The following is a 22,041-nucleotide window of genomic DNA, read 5'->3' on the forward strand; positions in this document are numbered from 1 at the left end:
ATGGGGAAGCTACGAGCTGTTCGCACCCTTTAACATGATGGTGACCCCAGGCTGTGGGGCCGCCATTGTGCCTTATTTCTTTGGGCAGCTATGCTGTGGAATTTTTCTTGGTGATATTTTATTGCTGAGGAAAAGTAAATGACTGCCCCCCCCCCCCCCACTCTTCTCCCTATGGGTCAAATGAACCAAAATAACAGGATTAGAAAAGGGTTTGTTTTGGGGGGTTTTTTAAATAAGGAGAAAGTGTAACCAATTGGGTTTTGTGGGGTCCTTCCATAATACTGGCCACATACAATGAAGATGTACATGGCAGGGAATTCATCCCTACACATCCAGAACACACAGTCCCGAGAGAGGAAAAGGACTGTGCTCAATGATTTCTTTCTGAGGGCTGCAGGAAAACGCTCAAAACAAATTCAGTGCTTAGCAGAGAAGAGCAGCCTGCTTGCAAAGCTGAATTACACTACCAGAATGAATGCAATCTCCCTGTACGGTTGCCTGAATACAGAAATTATTGTTGTGCACATACGTCTTTAATCTTGTCTAACTTCTTGACTGTTTCATATTCCTGAGTGATAGTTTGTGGAAAGAAGCATTTGGTCTTGTCATCTTCATAATCTGCTTTGTAGATTTTCTAGGGGGTAGGGGAGAAAAGAAATGGGGTTAGGATGAATTTTTTTGAAAGGTTTTCAGGGTACCTTAAACGAACAAAACCTGAGATGCATATAGCGTTGGACTCACATCACTCCTCAATGATCCCACTTTTAGGCAGTGCAACATGTGTGGGTCTTCATAGCTGCCTAGGTAAGTTCCCAAAATATTCTTCTGATATTTATCCTTATAGTGAATCTGCATAGGAGGAAAGATCAGGTGAAATTTGACTGCATGCATAGATACATAAAAAGCATGCAGCAACGAAAAAAAACAAACCCATACTTACGCCACTAAAATTTTTCAAAACAGTATCAAGTTGAAACTTGGGCGTGTCACAGTAATTGATGCTTTTTCCTTTTGTTTTCTCATAATTTTGTTTGTATAATATCTGTAAAATACAAAGGAAAAGGTTATATGTAAGATTTTATTCTTGCTCCGCATTAGTACCATTTCCTTACAGTAGATAATATTCCTCCACAGAGGATTTCAGTAGCTGTAGGTGCATATAGACTTCCAGTAGGTACAGTCAGGTTAACTAATAACTACACAGACTAGACAATTTCCCTATGTGTGCATCTATGGTAAAGGAAGAAGAATCTTTGTATGTACAGAGTGAATGTTCATACAGTTTTCTTGCTAGTCTGACAGAGGCTGCATGAGGGCCTGACCTCAAACCAGTAGTCTGGGGGTCGTGTCTCCAGATGGATTCATTTTGCAAATTAACGGGAAGGAAGGAGCCTCACTCATAAATCAGGGTGCTTATTATTTATTTATTTATACCTTCGTAGGCAGCCCAAAGTGGTGTACAAAATCTAAAAAAAACCCTCTCCTATCCAACCGTACAAGTAAGCAGGTATACTGCGTCTGATCTCAATCGCTCTCATTTACTGTTAATGCCCTTCTTAATTCTTGCATTGTACCAAAGAAGCTTCCTTCTGGAGTTCAAAGCATGTAATATGCACATGCAACATGACAGGATGTGGCTAAAAGTTCTTCCTAATCAGACCAGTAGCACCCAGTACAATTGGGACTATTTCTGTATCTTTCTGCTACACTTTCTTGGTCTCTTATTGCATCATTTGGTACCTGAGGATCTTCTCTCTCTCCATTTGAATAGTCATTTGGTACTGACATTTATGTCAGCAATAACTTTTTTACGCCTTTCACCCTTACCATAATGCCTGGTTTTCTTGCATCACGTCTTTAATCGGTAGGAGAAGTTATGTCCCAGGTGGTCACAACTTCTTCATTCTCTACATTTCTCTCAGAGTCGTGTTCCCAGTGCTTTTCTGGTACAGCGATGTTATAACGTTTACACAATGTCCGGTGGATAAGATGTGCCACCTTATTATGCCTCTCTGTTTACAGGCCTTCTGACATCGGCACTTGACATCCAGTGATGAGGTGCTTAACTGTTTCCAGTTCTGTTTTGCAGAATCTGCATGTATCTGCTTTTACTGGGTTTTTTTCTATGCTAGCTGTGAATCATCCTGTGCTACAATTAGCAATCTCTCATCTTTAGGTTTAAGCTTACTTCTCCCTAGCCATTCTTGAGACAGGTTTGAAGGACATGGGGTTTCTGAAACAACCCCTCCCGCTATATCTGTGCTTTTCCTGATTTGCTTTCCTTGTTTACTAGTCAGATTCTTTAAAGAGTTTTGCTTTTGTTTTGCAAACTCTGTTGCTTCTTTCCCCTCATGTACTGGTAGATTTTCACGTGTTCCTTCCACTCGTCAAAAAAATCGTTCATGCTTAAGGATGGAAACTGATTTTGGCTGTTTACTTCGACACTTTTTGAGTACTGGGATTCGTTGATGATGTTAGGTGTGCTTGCAGGCCTATAATAGCAGTTCTATATGCAAAATCTGTTTCTATAAGGCCCATACTGCCTTCAGCTCTTGGAATGCACAATCTCTTACACCGTCCCATCAGATCTAGGGCACAGGGGTCACTCAGGGAGGGCCACAGACAATGCGTGGCCCCATGACCTCCTTAGGGTTTTGTCTCTTTATGGGACTCTTCTGAACATCAGTCCACTCAACAGCTGTTGTTCAAAATAAAAGTCTTTACTGTAAACTGGTGGTAGGAAAACCAAAATTCAAAGCACCTCAACCCATTGGTAGTGTAGTCCAGTATCACAACATGTAAAAATACACCACAAATCCAAATATAGTCTCTTTAACACACTCCTTCCCACAAAAGTAGGCTCTTTAGAACTGGTACCCTTCCTTCCTGGGTCCTCCCAGTACCTTTTGGATGGTGGAATCTTCTCTCTTCCTCCATATTTCCCTTCTGTTTCTCTCTAGAGCCTTTTCACTGAATTCCTTGATCAATATTTGACTGTGTGAATTTTCCCCAGAAAGGCTTTCTCTTCTATGGTAAACTCATCCAGTACTCTGAGGAGTCCCCTTCTCTCTTAGGTTTCCTCAGATTCTCTTCTGGTTTCAGGAACTCCTCCAACACACTCTGGAACTCTTAGTCCTGGAGTCCTGTTTCTCTTCTCCCAGACCTTCTCTGTGGAGGGACAAGGTCTACAAAGTGTCCTTTGCAAGGAGAGACACTCGCATACCTTCAGCGCAGAGCTAAGGCTGGTGCTGAATTCCTTAACTCTCTTGGACCCTCTGTCTGCATCACAAGGGTGCAGGGATTTTATACACCCGGGCAACTCCTCCCAGCGGGGAGTGGTACTCTAGCTTAGCTTGCTGACATCACTTTGGAGGCAAGGTCTGGTAGAGGCTTGGAGAGTTCTCATACTAGCCAAAATCACTACTTTCTTGCAGGTCAAGGGCAAAAACTATTCACAGGGGCACAGAATTTGACACCCTGTTACACTGGCATACATTGATTCTTATAGATTACTTGATAGACATGGAAAAGCTCTCTTGCTCTTATATCCAACTGTTTAAAATCTTAATTAGGCCAGTTTACTATTCAAAAATATAGGAACATGTGGGAATTTCAAGTTAATTGATAGTTTGTATCTTATTCGGTGTTAAAGTGCTTTTCAAAATCATTTTCAGTCTCCTACAGTTGGTCTTTTTTTCTCAGTAACTTGTATTGAATTGTTGCACCCTCATCCACCCCTAGATATTTATGCAACAGTCCTCAGTTTGAAAAATATTTTCACTTTTGCTTAATTTTCCCTTGTTTGAAGTTGCCTTAGCACCATTTATCCAGGCCAAATGTCATCCTGATGTCATTTGAGAAGATCTTATTAATTTCTTTATTGATTGATATTTATTTGTAAACATTTCATATTCCGCCTTAACCAATCTGGACTCAAGGGGAATTACAATCAATTTATAGAAGAATTCTTATACATTAGTGCTTACATTTATACTAAGCATATGGCAATTTCCAGAAGAGTTGGAAGGGGTGCTATGCATAGGGAAAATCTAGAAGGGTGTAAGGAGATAGAGGTTTGAAGAGGCAAGGAGAGGTTAGCTAAGGAGACACAAGAAGAAGTAGTAGTCAGGGACTGCTAGATGTCAAAAAGATGGAAGATGCACTGGAAAGGGTTCAAGAGTAGAAAGGAAGCAGCTAGTGCGGGGGAAGGTGAGTTGAAAAGGGGGAAAGCAGTCCAAGGGGTGGAGGGACGGTTGAGAGGACATGTGCCGTAGTCAAGTCACAAAAGGAATTTTTGTTGCTGTCTGGATGCTGTGGTCACAGTGATTGCAGTTAAGGAAAGGCTTAGTTAAATAGCCATCGTTGATAGCTTTTGATTTTGGGAAGCGAGTCAGATGTATTTCATACTAGTTTCTGTATTGCCTGCCTTCTTGTTAAATAAAGGGTTCTAAAAAATAACAGCCAAGCCCTGGTTTTCTTTCTGATAGCAAGGTGGGAAGTCTTAAGACAGAAAGACACTGGTACCTAATTTCAAAGTTTTGAGGCACAGCTGCAGAATGCGTGGAGTCTGGTGCAAGACAATCTTGCAGAAGCCAGGGGAGGGGAGAAAAGGAGAGCTAATTATGAGGAGTGAGGAGGTGTAAGATAACTGGAGTTGGGTAAGGTAATTCGGTACTGCGTTATGAACACATCTATAGACAAAGCAAAAGTTTTGAAATGTACTACTCTAAGTTGTTCTGCTACATGACAATCATAGGTTCTGTAAAGCTTCAAGTCATCGACAAACAGTAAATGCGATGTCCGTGCAACATTAGTGTCTCTGGAATTAAGGCAAACTCCATAGCCCAAAGAGTTAAGAAGAGTACTCAGTGGGTTCAATGCCAAACAAAACAAGAGTGATGAAATATTCCTCACTGGATGCAGATGTAGTGTAGTATGCCACATTTTCATAGTAAACTTGATGTAGTCAATCAATCCAGGATTCACTCTGTACATTTCAAAACAATATATTACTAAGGAGTAATAAATTGTTGGTCATGATGGCTTTATTCACCATCAACTCGTCATGATGGCTTTATTCACCATCAACTGGTCCTTGGTTCCATATACTCCTCTTCTGTTGGCCTTCTATTCTATTGCCATTATGTTATTAAAATCCATGGGATTATATATTCTCTCTGCCTCTATTGCAGAGAACAGCTTGTAAATTGTAGGTAGACATGTTATTGATTGATAATTTGGGGGGATGTTGCTTTGATCTCCCTTAGGAAGGAGAAGTCTTCTTCTGGTTATTAACCAATGTGGTGCTAATTCTGGTTAAATGATCAACTGATTTTTGCAGTTTACCAGATCTTGGTAAAGAGATACTAACTGCTTGAGTCCAAAACTGGGCACCACATCAGGGCCAGAGCTCTTCCAGTGTAGGGCTCTTTTTAACCTGGCTTCCAGCTCTCTTGTTGTTACTTCAGGTCATCAGATAGCTTTGATGTCTGCCCTTTCCATATTCTCCCCTGTGCTGGGTAGCCATTCTGCTTCTCTGTTATACTCTACAGGTCCTCATATACATTTCTCCAGAACTTTTCTTTTTCACCTTTGGTCAGTGGTGTTGAACCCTACCAATGGTCTTTCCCAGATCCTGATAGAGTTGCTTTGAGCTCTGTCTAAATATTTTATTTTGATATTTCTACTTTCCATATTCTTTATATCTGTGCAGATTTTGTGTTTCTGCTGCTATTTTCAATTTATAAATTCAATTAGTTCAGCATTTTTCAGGTCATGCTTTTCAATTTTTCTTATTATTTTTGATGTCCTCAATCCAATGAAGTATTCATCTACAATGACAATTCCACATGTAATGAGTTAATTGTTTCCTCTAGATGTTTTTTTTTCCAGGGAGGATTTTTTATTTTTCTCCTTTGCTTTTGGCCTTGTGTCCTTATTGTATCTCAGTAGTGATTTTCATTGCCCAATACTGTATCCAATTTATTTCTGTGATATCAGTAGATAATCCCTTTATGCAGATTATGGCCTTGTTAATCTTACTGATCATGCTTTTTCACTTTGGGTGTCAAAGTTATCTTAGTTAGTCTTTCCCTCTCCTGGGCTCCAGCTGACAACCAGTATCTATTTCCATATGAGTCAGCAACTCAACCGCCAGTTCCTTCATCTCCTGATCTCTCTTCCACATTTCCTTTTCACTCAGCTTCCTGGCCTGCCTTACATTGCTTTCATCCTCATGCATTGCACCATCCTCAATCACTGGTATCTTACCTGTTACCTCCAAATGCTCTGGTTGTTTCTGCTTCTTTCTCCTGGTGCTTCTCAGTTGTTCCAGCACACCTCCACTAACACTTCTTGTCAAATCTCCTCTTTCAGCATCTATTTCTCATTCTGCAGTAGCTCTTAAATGCTTTAAAATGATATCACTTACATACGTGCTTCTTTAGCTTAATTTTTGTTATTAGAGACCTTAAATTTGGGTCAGTTGATTTTAGCTGCTTTTCCTTGCATACTAGTCCTCTTTCTTCCAGTTTTTGACATGCTCTTTGCAAACCCTTGATTTAAATATAGGGTTTGTGGCATTAAAATTGGAATCCAGTCTATCCTTTCTGTCTTCAGTACTCCACATAACAGTATCTCTGCCTCTTATTTTATTAAATTCTGTGGTTTCTCAAGTGCTACAGCAGGTCCATGAACAAGATCACTATGGCCTATAGCTATACCAGGGTTGTTATCTTTGCCTGAAGGATCTGCCCTATCCCTACCACCATCATGAACCCTAGTGCTAAAGCTAAGGAAAGGCACATTTTTATCCTGGGTGCTGTCGGGCCAGTATGACTTTTCTTTTTCTTTCCCATCATACTTTAATAGTAGAGTTCACTAGGGGTGTGCATTCGGATTGACCGCATTAGTAAAACGCAACTCATATTTTTTTTTTACTTAAAAAATTGATTCGACATAAACGATCGGATTTCCCACATATCGAACATAGATATGTTCGATATGTGGGAAATCGCGATTGTTGAGCCAAAATAAAAATATAAACCCCCTCACCCTCCTTAATCCCCCCCCCCCGACTTACCACAACTCCCTGGTGATGGAGCGAGGAGTGAGGACGCCATTTCTGCAATCCTTGGCGAGAAGCATGTGACGTCGGCGGCACGTCGAGTGACGCCGGCGTCACGTGATTCCCGGCTCGTTCGCGCCGGACGGCTCGTTCGGCCCAAAAAGAACTTTTGGCCAGCTTGGGGGGGCCTCCTGACCCCCCCAAGCTGGCCAAAAGTTCTTTTTGGGCCGAACGAGCCGTCCGGCGCGAACTCGCCGGGAATCACGTGGCGCCGCGTCACTCAGACGCGGCGTCACGTGATTCCCGGCTCGTTCGCGCCGGACGGCTCGTTCGGCCCAAAAGAACTTTTGGCCAGCTTGAGGGGGTCAGGGACGTCACGTGATTCCCGGCTCGTTCGCGCCGGACGGCTCGTTCGGCCCAAAAAGAACTTTTGGCCAGCTTGAGGGGGTCAGGAGGCCCCCCCAAGCTGGCCAAAAGTTCTTTTTGGGCCGAACGAGCCGTCCGGCGCGAACTTGCCGGGAATCACGTGACGTCGGCGTCACGTGATTCCCGGCTCGTTCGCGCCGGACGGCTCGTTCGGCCCAAAAAGAACTTTTGGCCAGCTTGAGGGGGTCAGGAGGCCCCCCCAAGCTGGCCAAAAGTTCTTTTTGGGCCGAACGAGCCGTCCGGCGCGAACGAGCCTGGAATCACGTGACGCCGCGTCACTCGACGTGCCACCGACGTCACATGCTTCTCGCCAAGGATTGCAGAAATGACGTCCTCACTCCTCGCTCCATCACCAGGGAGTTGTGGTAAGTCTGGGGGGGGGATTAAGGAGGGTGAGGGGCTTTAAATTTTTTTTTTGCACATATGTACATATACCCAACTCATTGGATTTTTTTTATGTCCATATTGGCCGCAAGTGGGACCCCCTTTCGGACATAAAAAATATGAACATAAAATTTTGCTCTGCACATCCCTAGAGTTCACCCTGCCCAGCTTTACTCCAGTTGTTATACAACACGGTCACCACTTGAAGTGCTCAGCAAGACTTGGCAAAAGAATTGTACTCCATTCAGTTTTACTCTTTGTACTCTTACTTCAGACCTCTGTTGAATAAGAGGCTGATGCTCTGCCTTAGAGCCACTGGGTAGCTCTGGTAAGTTTAAGGTTGAGAAAGCCAGGGGGGGGGTGGTTGCATAGAGTCTGAGGCTATAATCTATAATCCCACCTCTGAGGAACTACAATATATTGGTCCTTAAGCTTATACAAGGGACCTCTGGGAACAACACCGTGTTCCCAGCAGTTTGAAGGCTGTTGAGCCATGCAGCAGAACCCAATGGGAAATCCGTGAAGTCTTGTTATTTGAAGTAAGTTGTATATATGCTTGTTAAAACAAAGAAACAGAGTAACTGGAGATACTGACCTTGGACTGGACTTACATGAATGACATGATCTGAATTTACATACATATGCTTAGAATTTAAATTCCTATTGTGTAAAGTCCTTTGAAATAATTAGACTTGTGTTTATGTTGAAATCTGCTACATATAAACTAGGACATTACTGTTATGTTGCTATTTTGAAAAAAAGTCAAGTTTGACACCCTAAAAGACTGTGGCTTGCATTAGCAGAGGCTTAAAACCTGACAGGCTGGTGACACCTAATTGACTAATAGATTAATTGAGGCATAAACTTTAGGGAACAAGAGTTCACATCGTCTACATGTCATGCATCTGATGAAGTACGAGCTTGCCCTCAAAACATTATGCCTCAATAAATCTGATAGGCTATAAGGAATTGGATACCATATTGGAATACAGTATATGGGAGAAAAAATGTTACTTTTTTTTTAGTAGACAAAATTATGTATAACAAAAGAAAAAACAGTCCATAGATTAAATTTCAAGAATATTAAATTAAAATTTATTTCAAGTTGCAGTTTTAAAATACTCTTGGAAATTAATCTATGGTCCGTTTACCTTTGTTAAGCTACAAGGTATTACCAGCCTTGGTATCATTTGCTTTTCATAAGAATTTAGAACAGGAGATAAGACATAGATTAGTCCTATGGATTACTCCCATACTTACAGTGACTCCAGAGGAACTATTCAAGGTGTTCTATTTTTCCAAACATTTAATAGGTTCTGAATCCGGAATTTTCTATTTCAGTACTGACTCAGGGGAGAATATTAATTGTGGAATATGATTTTGCTGTGATTCAAAGGAAAGCAGTTTCGGAAGACTGCTTTCCTTTGAATCACAGCAAAATTTCCTAAGCCAAGATTCAATCCAATGGAAGTCTGCATTCAACTAGATTAAGTACTGAATTTGCCTCTCTAATTAAAACATAGGTGAGCAAATTTACTCCAAAGAGCCATGCATCATGCGGGCTCAGTGTAAATACTCCCAAAAACATTATCAGTGAGAAGAGATTTCCTCACATAGCACCCCATGTCATCTCCTTCATATCCGGCTCCAAGGGGAAACCCAAGTTCAGAGGCAGAGTACTTACATCACTCAGGGCATTTCCGGCATGCTTCAGCTGTCTAAGCAATGGATTCTCAGTAGCTGGAAGCACATGATAAGCAGTAGCGCCTTTGGCCTTTTCATAATCTTTTTTGTACTTTATCTGTGGTGATAAGAAGAAAAACTGTTTTACTGAAAAGGACTCATGTCATCTTTAGTTTTATTTGTGCAGCTAGGTTCAATTGCTCAAATATATGGTGCGCCTTTTAAGGGGATACTTCTATAGTGCGTCTGGGTACCTCCTCAGAATCTTCTTCATGGTTTACTTACATCCCAGAGTACTGATATTAAGTTGCAAAGTAATAATTAGGGCCTCTATTTTCAGTGTTTAAAAAATTTCTAAATTTGTGTATATTTTTTTAGCTAATTAGGGGGTTTTTTTTGTAAATGTTTAAAATCAGTGATTTCACGTTGCTACAACATTATTGGGCTGCTTTTTTGGTTATTTCAAATTGCCAATTTTCTTAAAACGTATTATCAGAAGCCCTACTGTGTTTTCTTTCCCACAGCTTCAGCACAGTCCCGATAGTCCCACCACTCTTTATCTCCCCAACTCAACACACTCACTCCCAGCACAGCCCCAGTGCACTTCCACTATAGCCCCCCCCCCCCCCCCCAGTTCCAGCACTCTCCCTCTCACAGCCCCAGGACTCCCCCCTGGTGATTTGATCAGTTGAAACCAACAGGCCCGATTTTGACATCAGGGTCGATTGGTTTTAACCAATAATCAGAAGTCCTAGTAATAAGCTAGTGCAAGTAACTGAGATTTGTATTTTACAATGGCAATAATAATAATAATGATAATGATAATATTATCCTATGCAAGACTCTTAGAATACAAGTGATTGATGCAATGGAACATTCCACTTTTTACAGAGAGCCAAGGGTCTCTCACATCAGCGGCAATTTTCAAAGAGGTTCTCCATGGATAAACGAATGTAGAAAGCCCCTTTGAAAATTGCCCCTTCCCCCAAATGCAGGGAACCGGGACAGCGCACAAGAAGGGGCAAGGGCAGGGCTGTCCCGGAAAAGTACAGGTGGGGAGTTATATTTAATTTCCCACGTGTACTTCCTGGTGGGGAGTTCAAACCTGTAAACCTCAATGCCTGCCAGGAGGGGAATTTCAAAGGGAAAGTGCAAGAGGACTGAAAATTAGCCTCATCACATCCACATTTCTTTTGGAACAGGGAAGAGCGGGACAAAGATTGTCTGTTTGCTGTCACATAGGAACAAGGTTCGGCATACAAATAAGTTTGGGAATTTTTGTTTTTAACATACCGCACTGGCATTCGCCGCAGCTCGCTTGTTAACACTGTACTCTGGAGTCTCAGTCTGCATGAAATATATTTGGTCTTTCTGAGCCTCAAACTCTTCCTGGTATTTTTTCTAGAAATAAAGGAAAACAAGAGATGACGTGTCTCACACACACTAACAATTCATCATAGTCACGTGAAGAAGATGCACAACTCAGAGTTGGCTTTTCACACTCGGTAAAACAGAATGGATTAAGTTCCCCAAAATAAGTAATGTCTCACGTTGCAGGGGCGGATTGGCCTATCGGGGGAATCGGGCATCCCCCGGTGGGCCGGTCACGCTAGTCACGTGGTCTGCCGAGCGCGACGGTGACAGAGCCGCGCACGGCAGACCCCGTGGTGTCTCCTGGGCCGGCCTGGGCGGCGAATGCCCGGGCCGGTCTTCATCGGGAATCCACCGCTGTCACGTTGTTTTACAGTCGTTCTATGCCTTCTTCTCTTGTCTGTCTGGTGGGCATGCACCGGAAGTGCTTTATTAGGGATCCTCACACAACATCTGTCCTCTGCCCCAGATGCTATTTAAAGCTTTACTTTTAACACAGCCTTCTCCCTGGCTGCGCCGCTATTCGTTGGGGGCTGCAGCAGGACGGGACTGGGAAGCAGGGCCAATAGGAGTAAATAATGACCGAGGGCCACCTCCTTTTCTGAACTGAAACCTATTTCTACTTCTCCAGGAAAAAGACAGAAGGGGCCTGATTTTTAAGACTGCGTAAAGCCAAGTGCAAGCAGGGCTACAGGTCTCTTTGCGTGTGTGGTTTTGAAAGGGTTCATCTTTTGCTCTGGGCCATCATTCCCTGCAACGTCTGAGAAGGAGAAAATTCCACAAGAGGAAAAAAAAAATTCATACAGGCTGTTCCTGATTGAACTGGAAGACCCTTCCCTCCCTTACAAAAAAAAAAAAAGAAAGAAAGAAAGAAAGAAAGAAAAATGCGGCCAACAAAAGGAGAGAAAGTGAAAGAAGGCAGACAGGAGCAATTGACAGAATATTCATTGGTGCAGAAAAGGTTTGAGCTGTCCATAGGCCAGGGCATGCAGTACTCCGGCTGAGGGTGGCCTGGATTGGTTGGCACTGCACAAACCAATAAGCTCTGCCCCTGCATCGCCACGGAGCGACAGCTTAAGTTTACAGTCTTCTGCCTGTGGAACAAAGGCAAACGGGTAATGCATGTGCAGTATATAGGAGGCGATTTTCAAAAGGATTTACACATGTCAAAGCAGCATATATCGTAGCAACTTTCAAAAGCCCGTTTCTAGGCGTAAAGCCCAGTTTTATGCCTGCCTATCCTTTTGAAAATCACCTCCGTATTGTTTCCCTACAAACTCCTTCAGTTTGGCAGCTGCGATCATGCACGCTCTTAGCTTCAGGGTGTGTGTGTGTGTGTGAGTGTGTGTGTGTAACACAAATTAACAGCTGCCCAACAGGACTCTCATCTGTTTAAAGGCCGAAGGGGCATTAACTTACCGCACTGATATTGGCAGCATTCATTTTTGCAATTGCCACATCATAGCAAGGAGTCTGGCTCCACTTTCCTTTGACCTTCTTCTCATAGTCCTCACGGTATTTGCGCTGTGGGCAGGCAAAAGAGAAACAAAATGAAGCAAGTGACACAAGAGAGCTGGTGGACGTATTGGACGGGTTTTATGCAGTTCCTGATGTCCCTTCAGTAGGTCAGAAAACCAAATAGATTTGTAAGTCTCATCGGTACAAAAAATGTAAAAATATGACAAACAGAGAGGGAAAAGGATCAAAGTCCAAATCACATGAAACAATCCTTTAAATCTTTTAAATCACAAATGACAATATCATAAAAAACAGCTCCCAGATATTTTAATCTGCAGCCTCTCGCCAAGTAATGGGCCACAAGCTGTATTCAGCCTTTAGGGCAGTATGAAATTTTAATCATTTATTGTCATTTGCAAAAAGATATTTCCTTATATAATTTTTATTCCTAATATAAGTACAAGTATACCCAACAATGATTTTTATGAGTCAAAAATCTCAACACTCCCAATTTTTAAGCATCAAATAATTCTGAAAAAGTAGTTAAAAATAGAATACATAGCCCGAATAGTTGAAACGTTTAAACCAGCAAAAACAGCTTATCCACCACAATTCTCAGCATTCCCAACATGATTCATGTTTCAACTGTACATCAGTCTTCTTCAGGGGATTTTATTATAATTTCATATAGGCAAATATTCTCCAATTCCGAACGACAATACCCGTCTCTTCAAACAATTCAAAACATGGCGCCACCCATTTGAGACGCACTGGCGCCATGTTTTGAATTGTTTGAAGAGACGGGTATTGTCGTCCGGGATTGGAGAATATTTGCCTATATGAAGTTATAATAAAATCCCCTGAAGAAGACTGATGTACAGTTGAAACATGAATCATGTTGGGAATGCTGAGAATTGTGGTGGATAAGCTGTTTTTGCTGGTTTAAACGTTTCAACTATTTGGGCTAAGTATTCTATTTTTAACTACTTTTTCAGAATTATTTGATGCTTAAAAATTGGGAGTGTTGAGATTTTTGACTCATAAAAATCATTGTTGGGTATACTTATATTTATATTGGGAATAAAAATTATATAAGGAGATATCTTTTTGCAAATGACAATAAATGATTAAAATTTCATACTGCTCTAAAGGCTGAATACAGCTTGTGGCCCATTACGTGGCGAGAGGCTGCAGATTAAAATATCTGGGAGCTGTTTTTTATGATATTGTCATTTATGATTTAAAAGATTTAAAGGATTGTTTCATGTGATTTGGACTTTGATCCTTTTCCCTCTCTGTTTGTCTTTATTGTTGATTACTCTGAGAGGTGGTTGCTTCTGATTTTTGTGACTAAAACAATTTTTGCCACTATATCTGAATGACTGCTATGTTTGATCATTTCTAATTCATAGCATTTCCCTTAATTGATTACAAGATTTAGTTTCTTATGTCCATGAACTAATTTCAGCCTGCAAAGAAGATGGGACACACAGCAATTAGAGAACTTTTTGGAGAGTTGTACCTTTCGCTTCTGTCCAACTCCTTTTGCTTCCCAGGTAATTTATTTTTTTTTACTCTTCATTTGTTTGAATAATAATGTGGCAGATTCTGAACTAATTAATTCTATTTAAAATGGAAAAAAAAGACAAATCTTTGCCCAAACGAAGTCATTGCGGAGTCTGAGCAGCCACAGTGATGCTGCAGAAAACCATGTTCTTTGTAAATTGTAAACCATCGTATTCCACCAAATTAAAATAGTCCAAAAGCGACAGAGTGTGAGCCTTCAAGACCACCTAGGCCCAGCACAAATTATCTTAGGAAAAAAACCAGAGGATTTTTAAATTAAGGCTCCAGGGCTGGAGCCAGCAGCAGCCTCCGCCTTCCACACCGGCTGTAGCGGGGAACCGGTCCCAGGTGGGTGACTTGGCATGACCTGGCAGCAAATCTGCACCACAAAGGAACCCCCCCCCCTTCTTTTGTATGAAGAAGGAAGCTCTGTGGTCTCAAAAGCTCCTGTCTTAACAACATCTCTAGACTGTCTTTACTTTGCTTCAATAAAAGCTATTGCAGTCTATATGCAATGTTATGTCAATTAGAAACAAATCCTTTCCAGCATTCTCAACAGGGGTGAGCAAGCTTTTTGAAGTGAAGATTTTGCTGTTCATGGGATGAGGAGTATCGAAGGGAGCGGCTAGGAGTATCTGGTCTGACAGAGTCAAAAGGCTCTCTGACGCTCATGATCCACACGTGGCATGGCAGTATACTCACATCGCTGAGCTGATTGGACACTTTCTTGGCAAGTTCCACATCTGGGGGGTCGGCTACTGAAGTATATTTGGACTTTTGTTCATCATGCCCTTTTTTGTAGACAATCTGAAAGAACAAATCAAACACTAATACCAGCTTCCTTCAGTTTTATGTAAGCCTTCCTTGTTGTTCCAGTCTCAAAACAAGTGCTATGATCTACATAACGTAAGATCTTCAGAATGTACACCGAATTGTGATTTTCACAGAGCAAGTTTATTCAGCAACAGTAACAAGAATAAATATGACCTCTAAAATATTATTGCTATTGCTACCTGGAGAAATAGAGCAACATTCATAGAATCAGCATTCAGAAGTGACCACAGACTAACATCAATGTGCAGGCACCTCTGGAGTTAAACTACTTAGATACTCGCACACTACACAAAAGTGCACATAGGAAAATACCCCTAAACAAAGGGACCAGGATAGCTCTTCTGTTGCTGGAAAAATGCTTTGAAACATTATGTCAGCGACATAAAAAGGGCCTTGTTTTAATAACTCATGCAAAGGACAGCACCTCCGACAAAGTCACATGCCTAGCTCTGCACTGTTGTTATTAGGTGTGAGTCCAAGCCCTGGTACAGCAATGCAACCAGGTATATAACCTTCTGTCTCATGGCAAGAATGGCACCAATTGGGTCATGGGAACTGAGGAAATATAAATGTACGGGATATTTTTTTTTATCATACTATGCTGGATTTAACCATTCCAACATTAAAAATGGCCTCAGAGTGAGACTCATAATATTTGTATTCTTTTTACAAATTATTTCATACAGCTTTGCCAGTTTTGTACAAAATACAATATAGCTTTAAATAGAAACCTGAATTAATGAAAATAAACACCAACTTGCTTGGACTTGGTTTTCAAAGCTCAATGCAGCTCTTGAGCATTTTGAAAAAATATGATTACAGAGCAGAGCTAACGAAGCTTGTAAATGTGAAAAGCTGCTGCCAGCTTTGTGGTAAAACCTATTTCACCATTCACTTTAAGAGGATTTCTTGTCATTACAAGGTTCTGATGACCATCGGCAGTTCAAGTCCAAGGAGGCAGAAGATTAGGAATTAATCAAATATTATTGATATAAATCAAATGGAGATGATGGTACAATGTCAAGACACACAATGCCAGTGCAAGCCTGTGAAAACAATACTTGAACATCAGAATGAAACAAAGTTCATGGAGGACTGCAGACACCAAGCTGCATGTGATGCACAGGCACTAACTGCCTGGCTTGGTCTTAACTCTAGTGTTTGGCACCAGTGCTGCAAGGTTTGTCCGAGAAGCAGACGACCATCTCATATAGTCTTCTGCAGGATATCTATTTATGTGTTGCAGGAAATGCAGAGTGCCTTATCTATTGTGGTTGATAAGAAAATGGCCTGTGGTATATGCAAATATTTACAAGTAGCTGGCAGAGCCATATGATGCACCAACCATCACACTGTGAATCAGCTAATGTGTGGCTATCCTATATGCTGATCGACAACTATTTTCCATTATCTTTTCTTTGACTGGGTGCATTTACCAGCACGATATTTACTACCTCCACCAACCCATGTTAAGATTTTTGCTGTTGTGTTTACATCTAATGGGGCAACTTTAAGCAGCTGTGATCTGTTACAGCATCCACATTACTTGTCCATCAAACACAAAGGGCCATGTTATAAAATATGGGGTCGGCGCGCACAAGGGGGTGCACACTTGTGCACCTTGCGCACGCCGAGCCTTAGGGGAGCCCCGATGGCTTTCCCAGTTCCATCTGAGGCCGTTCCGAAATCGGAGTGGCCTCGGAGGGAACTTTCCTTCCACCACCCCCACCTTCCCCCACCTTCCCCTATCTAACCCGCCCCCCAGCCCTATCTAAATCCCCCCTACCTTTGTTGGATTATTTACGCCTGCCTCCAGGCAGGTGTAGGTTGTGTGCGCCGGCTGAGTGCCGGCATGCGATCCCCGGGCCCAGTGGCAGTGGTGAGGCCTCTGGCCATGCTCCGCCCCATCCATTTTTTCAAGCCCCGGGACATACGCACGTCCTGGGGCTTGTGCGCGCAGGAGGGTTTTAAAAGGGTTACGCGCGTATATTGCGTGCGTAACGCTTTTAAAATCCGCCCCAAAATGTTAAACGTGTCCACTTGCCAATGGCAAGAGTAACTCAGAACTCTGTATGCTGCTGAGCAGAATGGAATGGATTTTAAGCAAGGCAGCAACAGCAGCACAAGCAGATTTTTCCAGAAAAAAAGCAGAACAAAGAGGCTCGTCTATGGCAAGCATGAAAGATGTGGCTGCCTTTATGGATGATACTGAGGGCAACCAAATATGACACATGAGCTTGTAAAACTGAGGATTTCCCCTCACTGTACCAGTTTCTTCTGCTGACCGGTCTCTTTCAGGTTTAATGGCCTACTTGTGACCAACAATGGGACAGAGCAGGCTGCACTCTCTTGCTGTGATCCACTCTCACTCTGATCTGGCTGAAGGATTAAATATGGAGGAAAATTTAAATGAGTTCATAAGAAAAAAAAAAACATCTCAGGGATGGAAAACATTTCATCCTTCATCGACTAGGTCCTGCTGCAGGGAACATGCATGTTTCTCCTTGTCCTATACTGGAGGCTTAAGAGACTTTCCATAAACACAGATCTCAAGATATAGTGCAGGGCTCCCCAAATCAGTCGTAGGGACAGATACATTGCAAGGCCGGTATTTGCAAACTCATCTCATGCATACTAATTGAGGATATCCTGAAAACCTGACTGTGGGTTTCCTAGGACAGGTTTGGCAAGCCTTGCTCTAAGTGAGTTTGCAGTGAATTCTCTTTTAATGGCTCAACACTACAAACGTTACAAGCACTTATTCAGATGCAACTGAAGTTCCCCTTCAATTCTGGCAGCAGAGTCACTGCTGTTGGAGGCCATTTGTTGTTGGAGATTCTTATTTTCTCCCAGGATTTGATTTTGTAGTTGCCTATTATTTTCAATATTGGTAAAAACCTTTTTGCTGAGAAGAATTAAGCAATGGGATTAATTTCCTGGCCCACATCTAGTAGCTGGTAACTGTGGTCAGACTGATTTTTTTTGAGCGTTTTGGAAGTTTCATGATTTTTATGATTGGGAGGAAGTTTTGCTCGAGAGAAGAGTGGGGGGAAAAGAAGGATTTTTTTCCCCCCTGTGGCAATGATTTTGCATCTGAGAAGACTTTGGGAGAATGAAACAACACCATTTGGAGGAGAGAGGAGAAACCTGAGGCTCCACACAGGAGTTTCTGCCCAGGCAAACAGGACGGAGAGGTCTTAAGATGGAGTCAAGCAGTGGAACACAAGTATATGGAAGAGGAAATGCAACAGGCACAGAAGATCCATTTCATCCTGGATAGCCTAATATTCCACTCTCAGGAAGAAAGGGGACCCCTGAGGCCAAGAGGCCACAACGCAGATTAATTTTTGGACTTGAATTTTTGGAGCGATTATGGATGTAACATGAAGAAAATGTGTTTGGGGGCCATTTGATTACCATTTACCAAGTCATACAGTAAACTATTGGTTTTGGAATACCCTATTTGAGTATCCAGTCTGTTTATTTGGCGCAGGAAATTCTAGAGAGCAGAAGACTGAGCTTACATCCCCAGAGAGATTTTTTGCACAATGCCCTGGGTCCTTGACATATACCTTTCCCTCCCATTCAGAGAACCCATGCCCAGATGTGGGAAGACTTTACCTGGAATATGCCCTGGTATTGTGTCCACTTCCTTCATAGCTTACACTAGAAGAGAGGCTACACTTATAATGCCTTTTATTTTTCATTTTGGCTTTCCATAATACAGTAGTATGTCTACTGCAAATTACAGAGGCAACACATCTAGCAGTCAGTACTATGATCATTTCCAACAGACAAAGTACCATATAGGTACCCTTTATTTACACAACACTTTATCTTCTTAGGTACTACAAGGATTACATAGGGATTGTGGCCAGCTAGATTTATCACCTGTTGTTTTCTGTTCAGTTGTCCGACAGATAGGTTTATGGCACTCAGTTTAAAGCTGCAGTATTACCTGCAGTTATCAGAAAGCAGAAAATGGGCTCTTTCTGCTTTTCAATAAAGCTTAGCAGCATTCTATAATGATGGGTTAGACTAGGAAGAAAAAGCTTTTGAAACTTTTGAAAATGTAATTCTCATCAGGAAAGAAATCAAAATGAGAAAAAAATAATTGTAGGATACCACTAGGATCCCTACTAAGGAGTGTGGGCTAGTAGCTAGGTCAGGCAGCACAAAGAAGAGGAATGTGCCATCCCTGCCACAGCACCCACCTTGGAGGTTTGCTGCAGTGGCTTATTCCTGCTTCCTTATTAGCAAGTGACTCTCAGTGTCTATGTAGGTTTCTTGGTTTGAGAAAGTAGGAGCTGTTCTTTTCCAGTTTCATTAAGCTTTGAAGTACAGGCCCAAAGCCTTGGCTGAGGAGTCAAGTTAGTAAACAATTTATTTTTTCATCCTCATTGTGTAGTTAGAAATGTATTTATTCTGTATTTTTGAGAGTTGTTTATTGTGTGATTTTTGCTTTGAGGAAGATCTTTCCCAATCTTCCTACTCCAGAGAGAGAGAGAGCAGAAGACATTTTTATTAGTTATTCTGGTGTCCCTTAGTTGTAGGGAATCTATAGCCGATTTGGCAAATGGTTGAGAAGGAATGGATACCTAGCTGGTACCGTGCACTTGAAAACAGCCACTACAATAATGTTTCCCTACAGTGAACAGCTACAGGAGTGCCCACAAGGTACAAGACAGAGCACAGAAGAGAAATCAAAATCAAGCATAGGAAGAAATCAAAGGAGTATCCTTTGCCAATTTGGCTAGGACATCTTCATATTCCATCCCAGAAGAAATAAGGAACCCTGAAAGATAGTGTGAGGGTCCACAGAGTCACTGATTTATTGCGTTCAGTTGCATTATGGAAAATGTATCTGAGACATTTGTATCCAGTGTATAGAGTATTTATGATGAATATTTTCTTCAGTAAACTTTTATGAAGGATCATCACTATAGAAGTGTCTTTATTGATAGGCAGATGAGGATATTACACTTAACACCCAGGGTCTTGGAGGTTTATCTTTCTCCCCAATGGAAGACCTGCATTCAGGGCTGATAGAGTGTATCTAGAAGTTTGTTCCAATGTTAAATATGTGCCATTACACCTGAAGGGGAACCTGAGTCAAGATTAATAAAAATAAAATAATAATATTTTATATTTCTAGACCACCTTTCCAATTTTAGCTCAAGGTGGTTTACACATTTCAGAAATAAGTCCCTTCCCCAAACAACTTACAATCTAAAAGGTAGATTTTAAAAGTGTTGCTCGTTCAAAAACGGTCAAATACACGCATATGCGGACCGTGAGTGAGCAATGCAAAATTTAAGAATCCAGGAAGTGCACACGTCCATACCTGTGCACACATCAAGAATATGGAGGTGGAAAACGAGTGGAGCTTGGGAATTCCCAAATCTTACACATGTAACCCCGAGAGAGATTCTGTAAGAGTCAATATGACACTCTATATATCTCCCACTGTTAGAGGGGCACTTTCAACTCAGAGTGGGTTTTGAGAGGGCCATTGTTACATTGATCTGTCTAGAGTGCAAGGGTCTGCAGACCCTTGTAACACTGCCAACCCCCCCCCCCCCCCCAAAAAAAAACCCCCACCCTGAGTTGAAAGTGCCCCTCTTACAGTGGGAGATATTTAAAGTGTCATATTGTTTCTCTCTCTCTCTCCCTCCCCCCTGGTCACTTGTGCAGGCATGTTATTAAAATATGTGCATAAAGGCTGCACACATACGTGCAACAGGGATATTTTAAATATCTTGGGCGCACAATATAAAATTAAGCGTATCTCTGCTCGTGTGTTTATGGGCACACGCCCATACCTTTTAAAATTAGCCAGTAAGCAGGTACCCAAGGCAATTAGATATAAAGTGACTTGCCAAAGGTCACAAGGAGTATCAGGGGGAAATGCAGAATTTAAACATTGCTTTCCTGAATTAAAGCCCATTGCTCTAACCACAGGGTCAAAAGGAATAATAAATGTAGGTCAGTGACTTAGGAGGAAGTATTAATGTAAAATATTTTTCCCTCTGCCTAGTTAAAGTTTAATTCTAGTGACAATTGAACATGAAACCTTTTTTCTCCTAGTTGAAGAAGGAAATGTTTCACAGTAGGAGGGGTTCAAACATCTTTTTGAAAAACATAATAGAAAGGCAATATTCTCTTGTTTATGATAGGCTATTCAGGCTGCCTGGAAGTTTAAAAAAAAACAACTCTGGGCAGTCCTTCTTAAGAGGGGAGGATATTATAATTAACTAATCTTCGAAAGCCTATCAAGCACTATTGAAATTCAAACTGGTGAATGACAGACCTTTACTTCAGAGCTTAGTTAAGTGATACATTATTTATTCATCCCTGTAGCCATAACAGGCAAGGGATCAAGTACAAATGAGAATTATTAACCAACCAAAGCTGTCTCTTTGAAGTCTAGAAAGAAAAGACAGGGGCTTTCTTTATTTCAGGGTCAGAGAGAGAGGGAAAGAGACAGGGACTATGAAGTAATTAAAGAATTGCAGCCTCTATTGGGCTGAGAGAAAAAGAAAGGGAAAAAAGTTCTTTTCGCAGGTTATTTTCTAATGATCTAACCTGGCAAGAAATCCATTATCCAGTAAACTGAAACAAGCATAGTCTTTTGTTGTTTTGTAGAAAGAGCAAGTAAGGAACATTTTAGATCATTTGGGATTTTTTTTTATTTTAACTTATCTGTACAGTACAAGGATAGTTGCTCATATTCTATTAGTATTAGGCAAACTGAGTTAGAGAATAATCAGAAGAATTGTTACAATTTTATACAGCATAAAGAAGGAATTTTAATTCCATTTTGGTGAAGTTTTGATAAACTTCAGGCAGAAAGATCTCCTGTTCCACATGGAGAGTTAGAAGTCATTGTAAAATCTTTAAACAATCGACTGCTGAACTATCACCCAAGGTCTGTAGAGAAATTCATTGTAAGCATTCAGCAAATCCTTGAGATTGAACTGAGAAAACATTTGCTAATATTTAAGCCAGAATTTAAATGGTACTGACAAGTTTTTAATTTGTTTGAACTAAGAACTGAAGAAAAGGCAGTTGGGGAGAAAAAGGCAGTTGGGGAGTTGGGCAGTTGGGCAGTTGGGCAGTTGGGCAGTTGGGGAGTTGGGGAGAAAAAAAAGGCAAAAAGCTAAATATTCTTACTTTTTCCTTTGCTAATAAATTCTTCTTCTACTATAAGGATATGTGTTTTTGTGTCATATAGAGCATAAGATTCTAAAGGT

The 22,041-nt window shown here is 41.4% G+C and overlaps 1 protein-coding gene across 28 annotated transcripts in view; it reads right to left on the reverse strand.

Moving 5' to 3' along the window:
- Window positions 1–22,041, reverse strand: part of NEB (nebulin) — a 421,259-nt gene that overhangs the window by 361,180 nt on the left and 38,038 nt on the right. For all 28 annotated transcript variants that reach the window (XM_029605471.1, XM_029605466.1, XM_029605487.1 and 25 more), the window contains 7 exons: window positions 14,657–14,761; window positions 12,350–12,454; window positions 10,853–10,960; window positions 9,561–9,677; window positions 941–1,042; window positions 742–849; window positions 530–634 (listed from right to left, as the gene is read on the reverse strand). In XM_029605471.1, the coding sequence (XP_029461331.1) occupies window positions 530–634; window positions 742–849; window positions 941–1,042; window positions 9,561–9,677; window positions 10,853–10,960; window positions 12,350–12,454; window positions 14,657–14,761 (750 nt within the window). The remainder of the gene's footprint in view (window positions 1–529; window positions 635–741; window positions 850–940; window positions 1,043–9,560; window positions 9,678–10,852; window positions 10,961–12,349; window positions 12,455–14,656; window positions 14,762–22,041) is intronic.

This window comes from Rhinatrema bivittatum, chromosome 6 (assembly GCF_901001135.1).
Source record: "Rhinatrema bivittatum chromosome 6, aRhiBiv1.1, whole genome shotgun sequence".
Taxonomy (NCBI): domain Eukaryota; kingdom Metazoa; phylum Chordata; class Amphibia; order Gymnophiona; family Rhinatrematidae; genus Rhinatrema; species Rhinatrema bivittatum.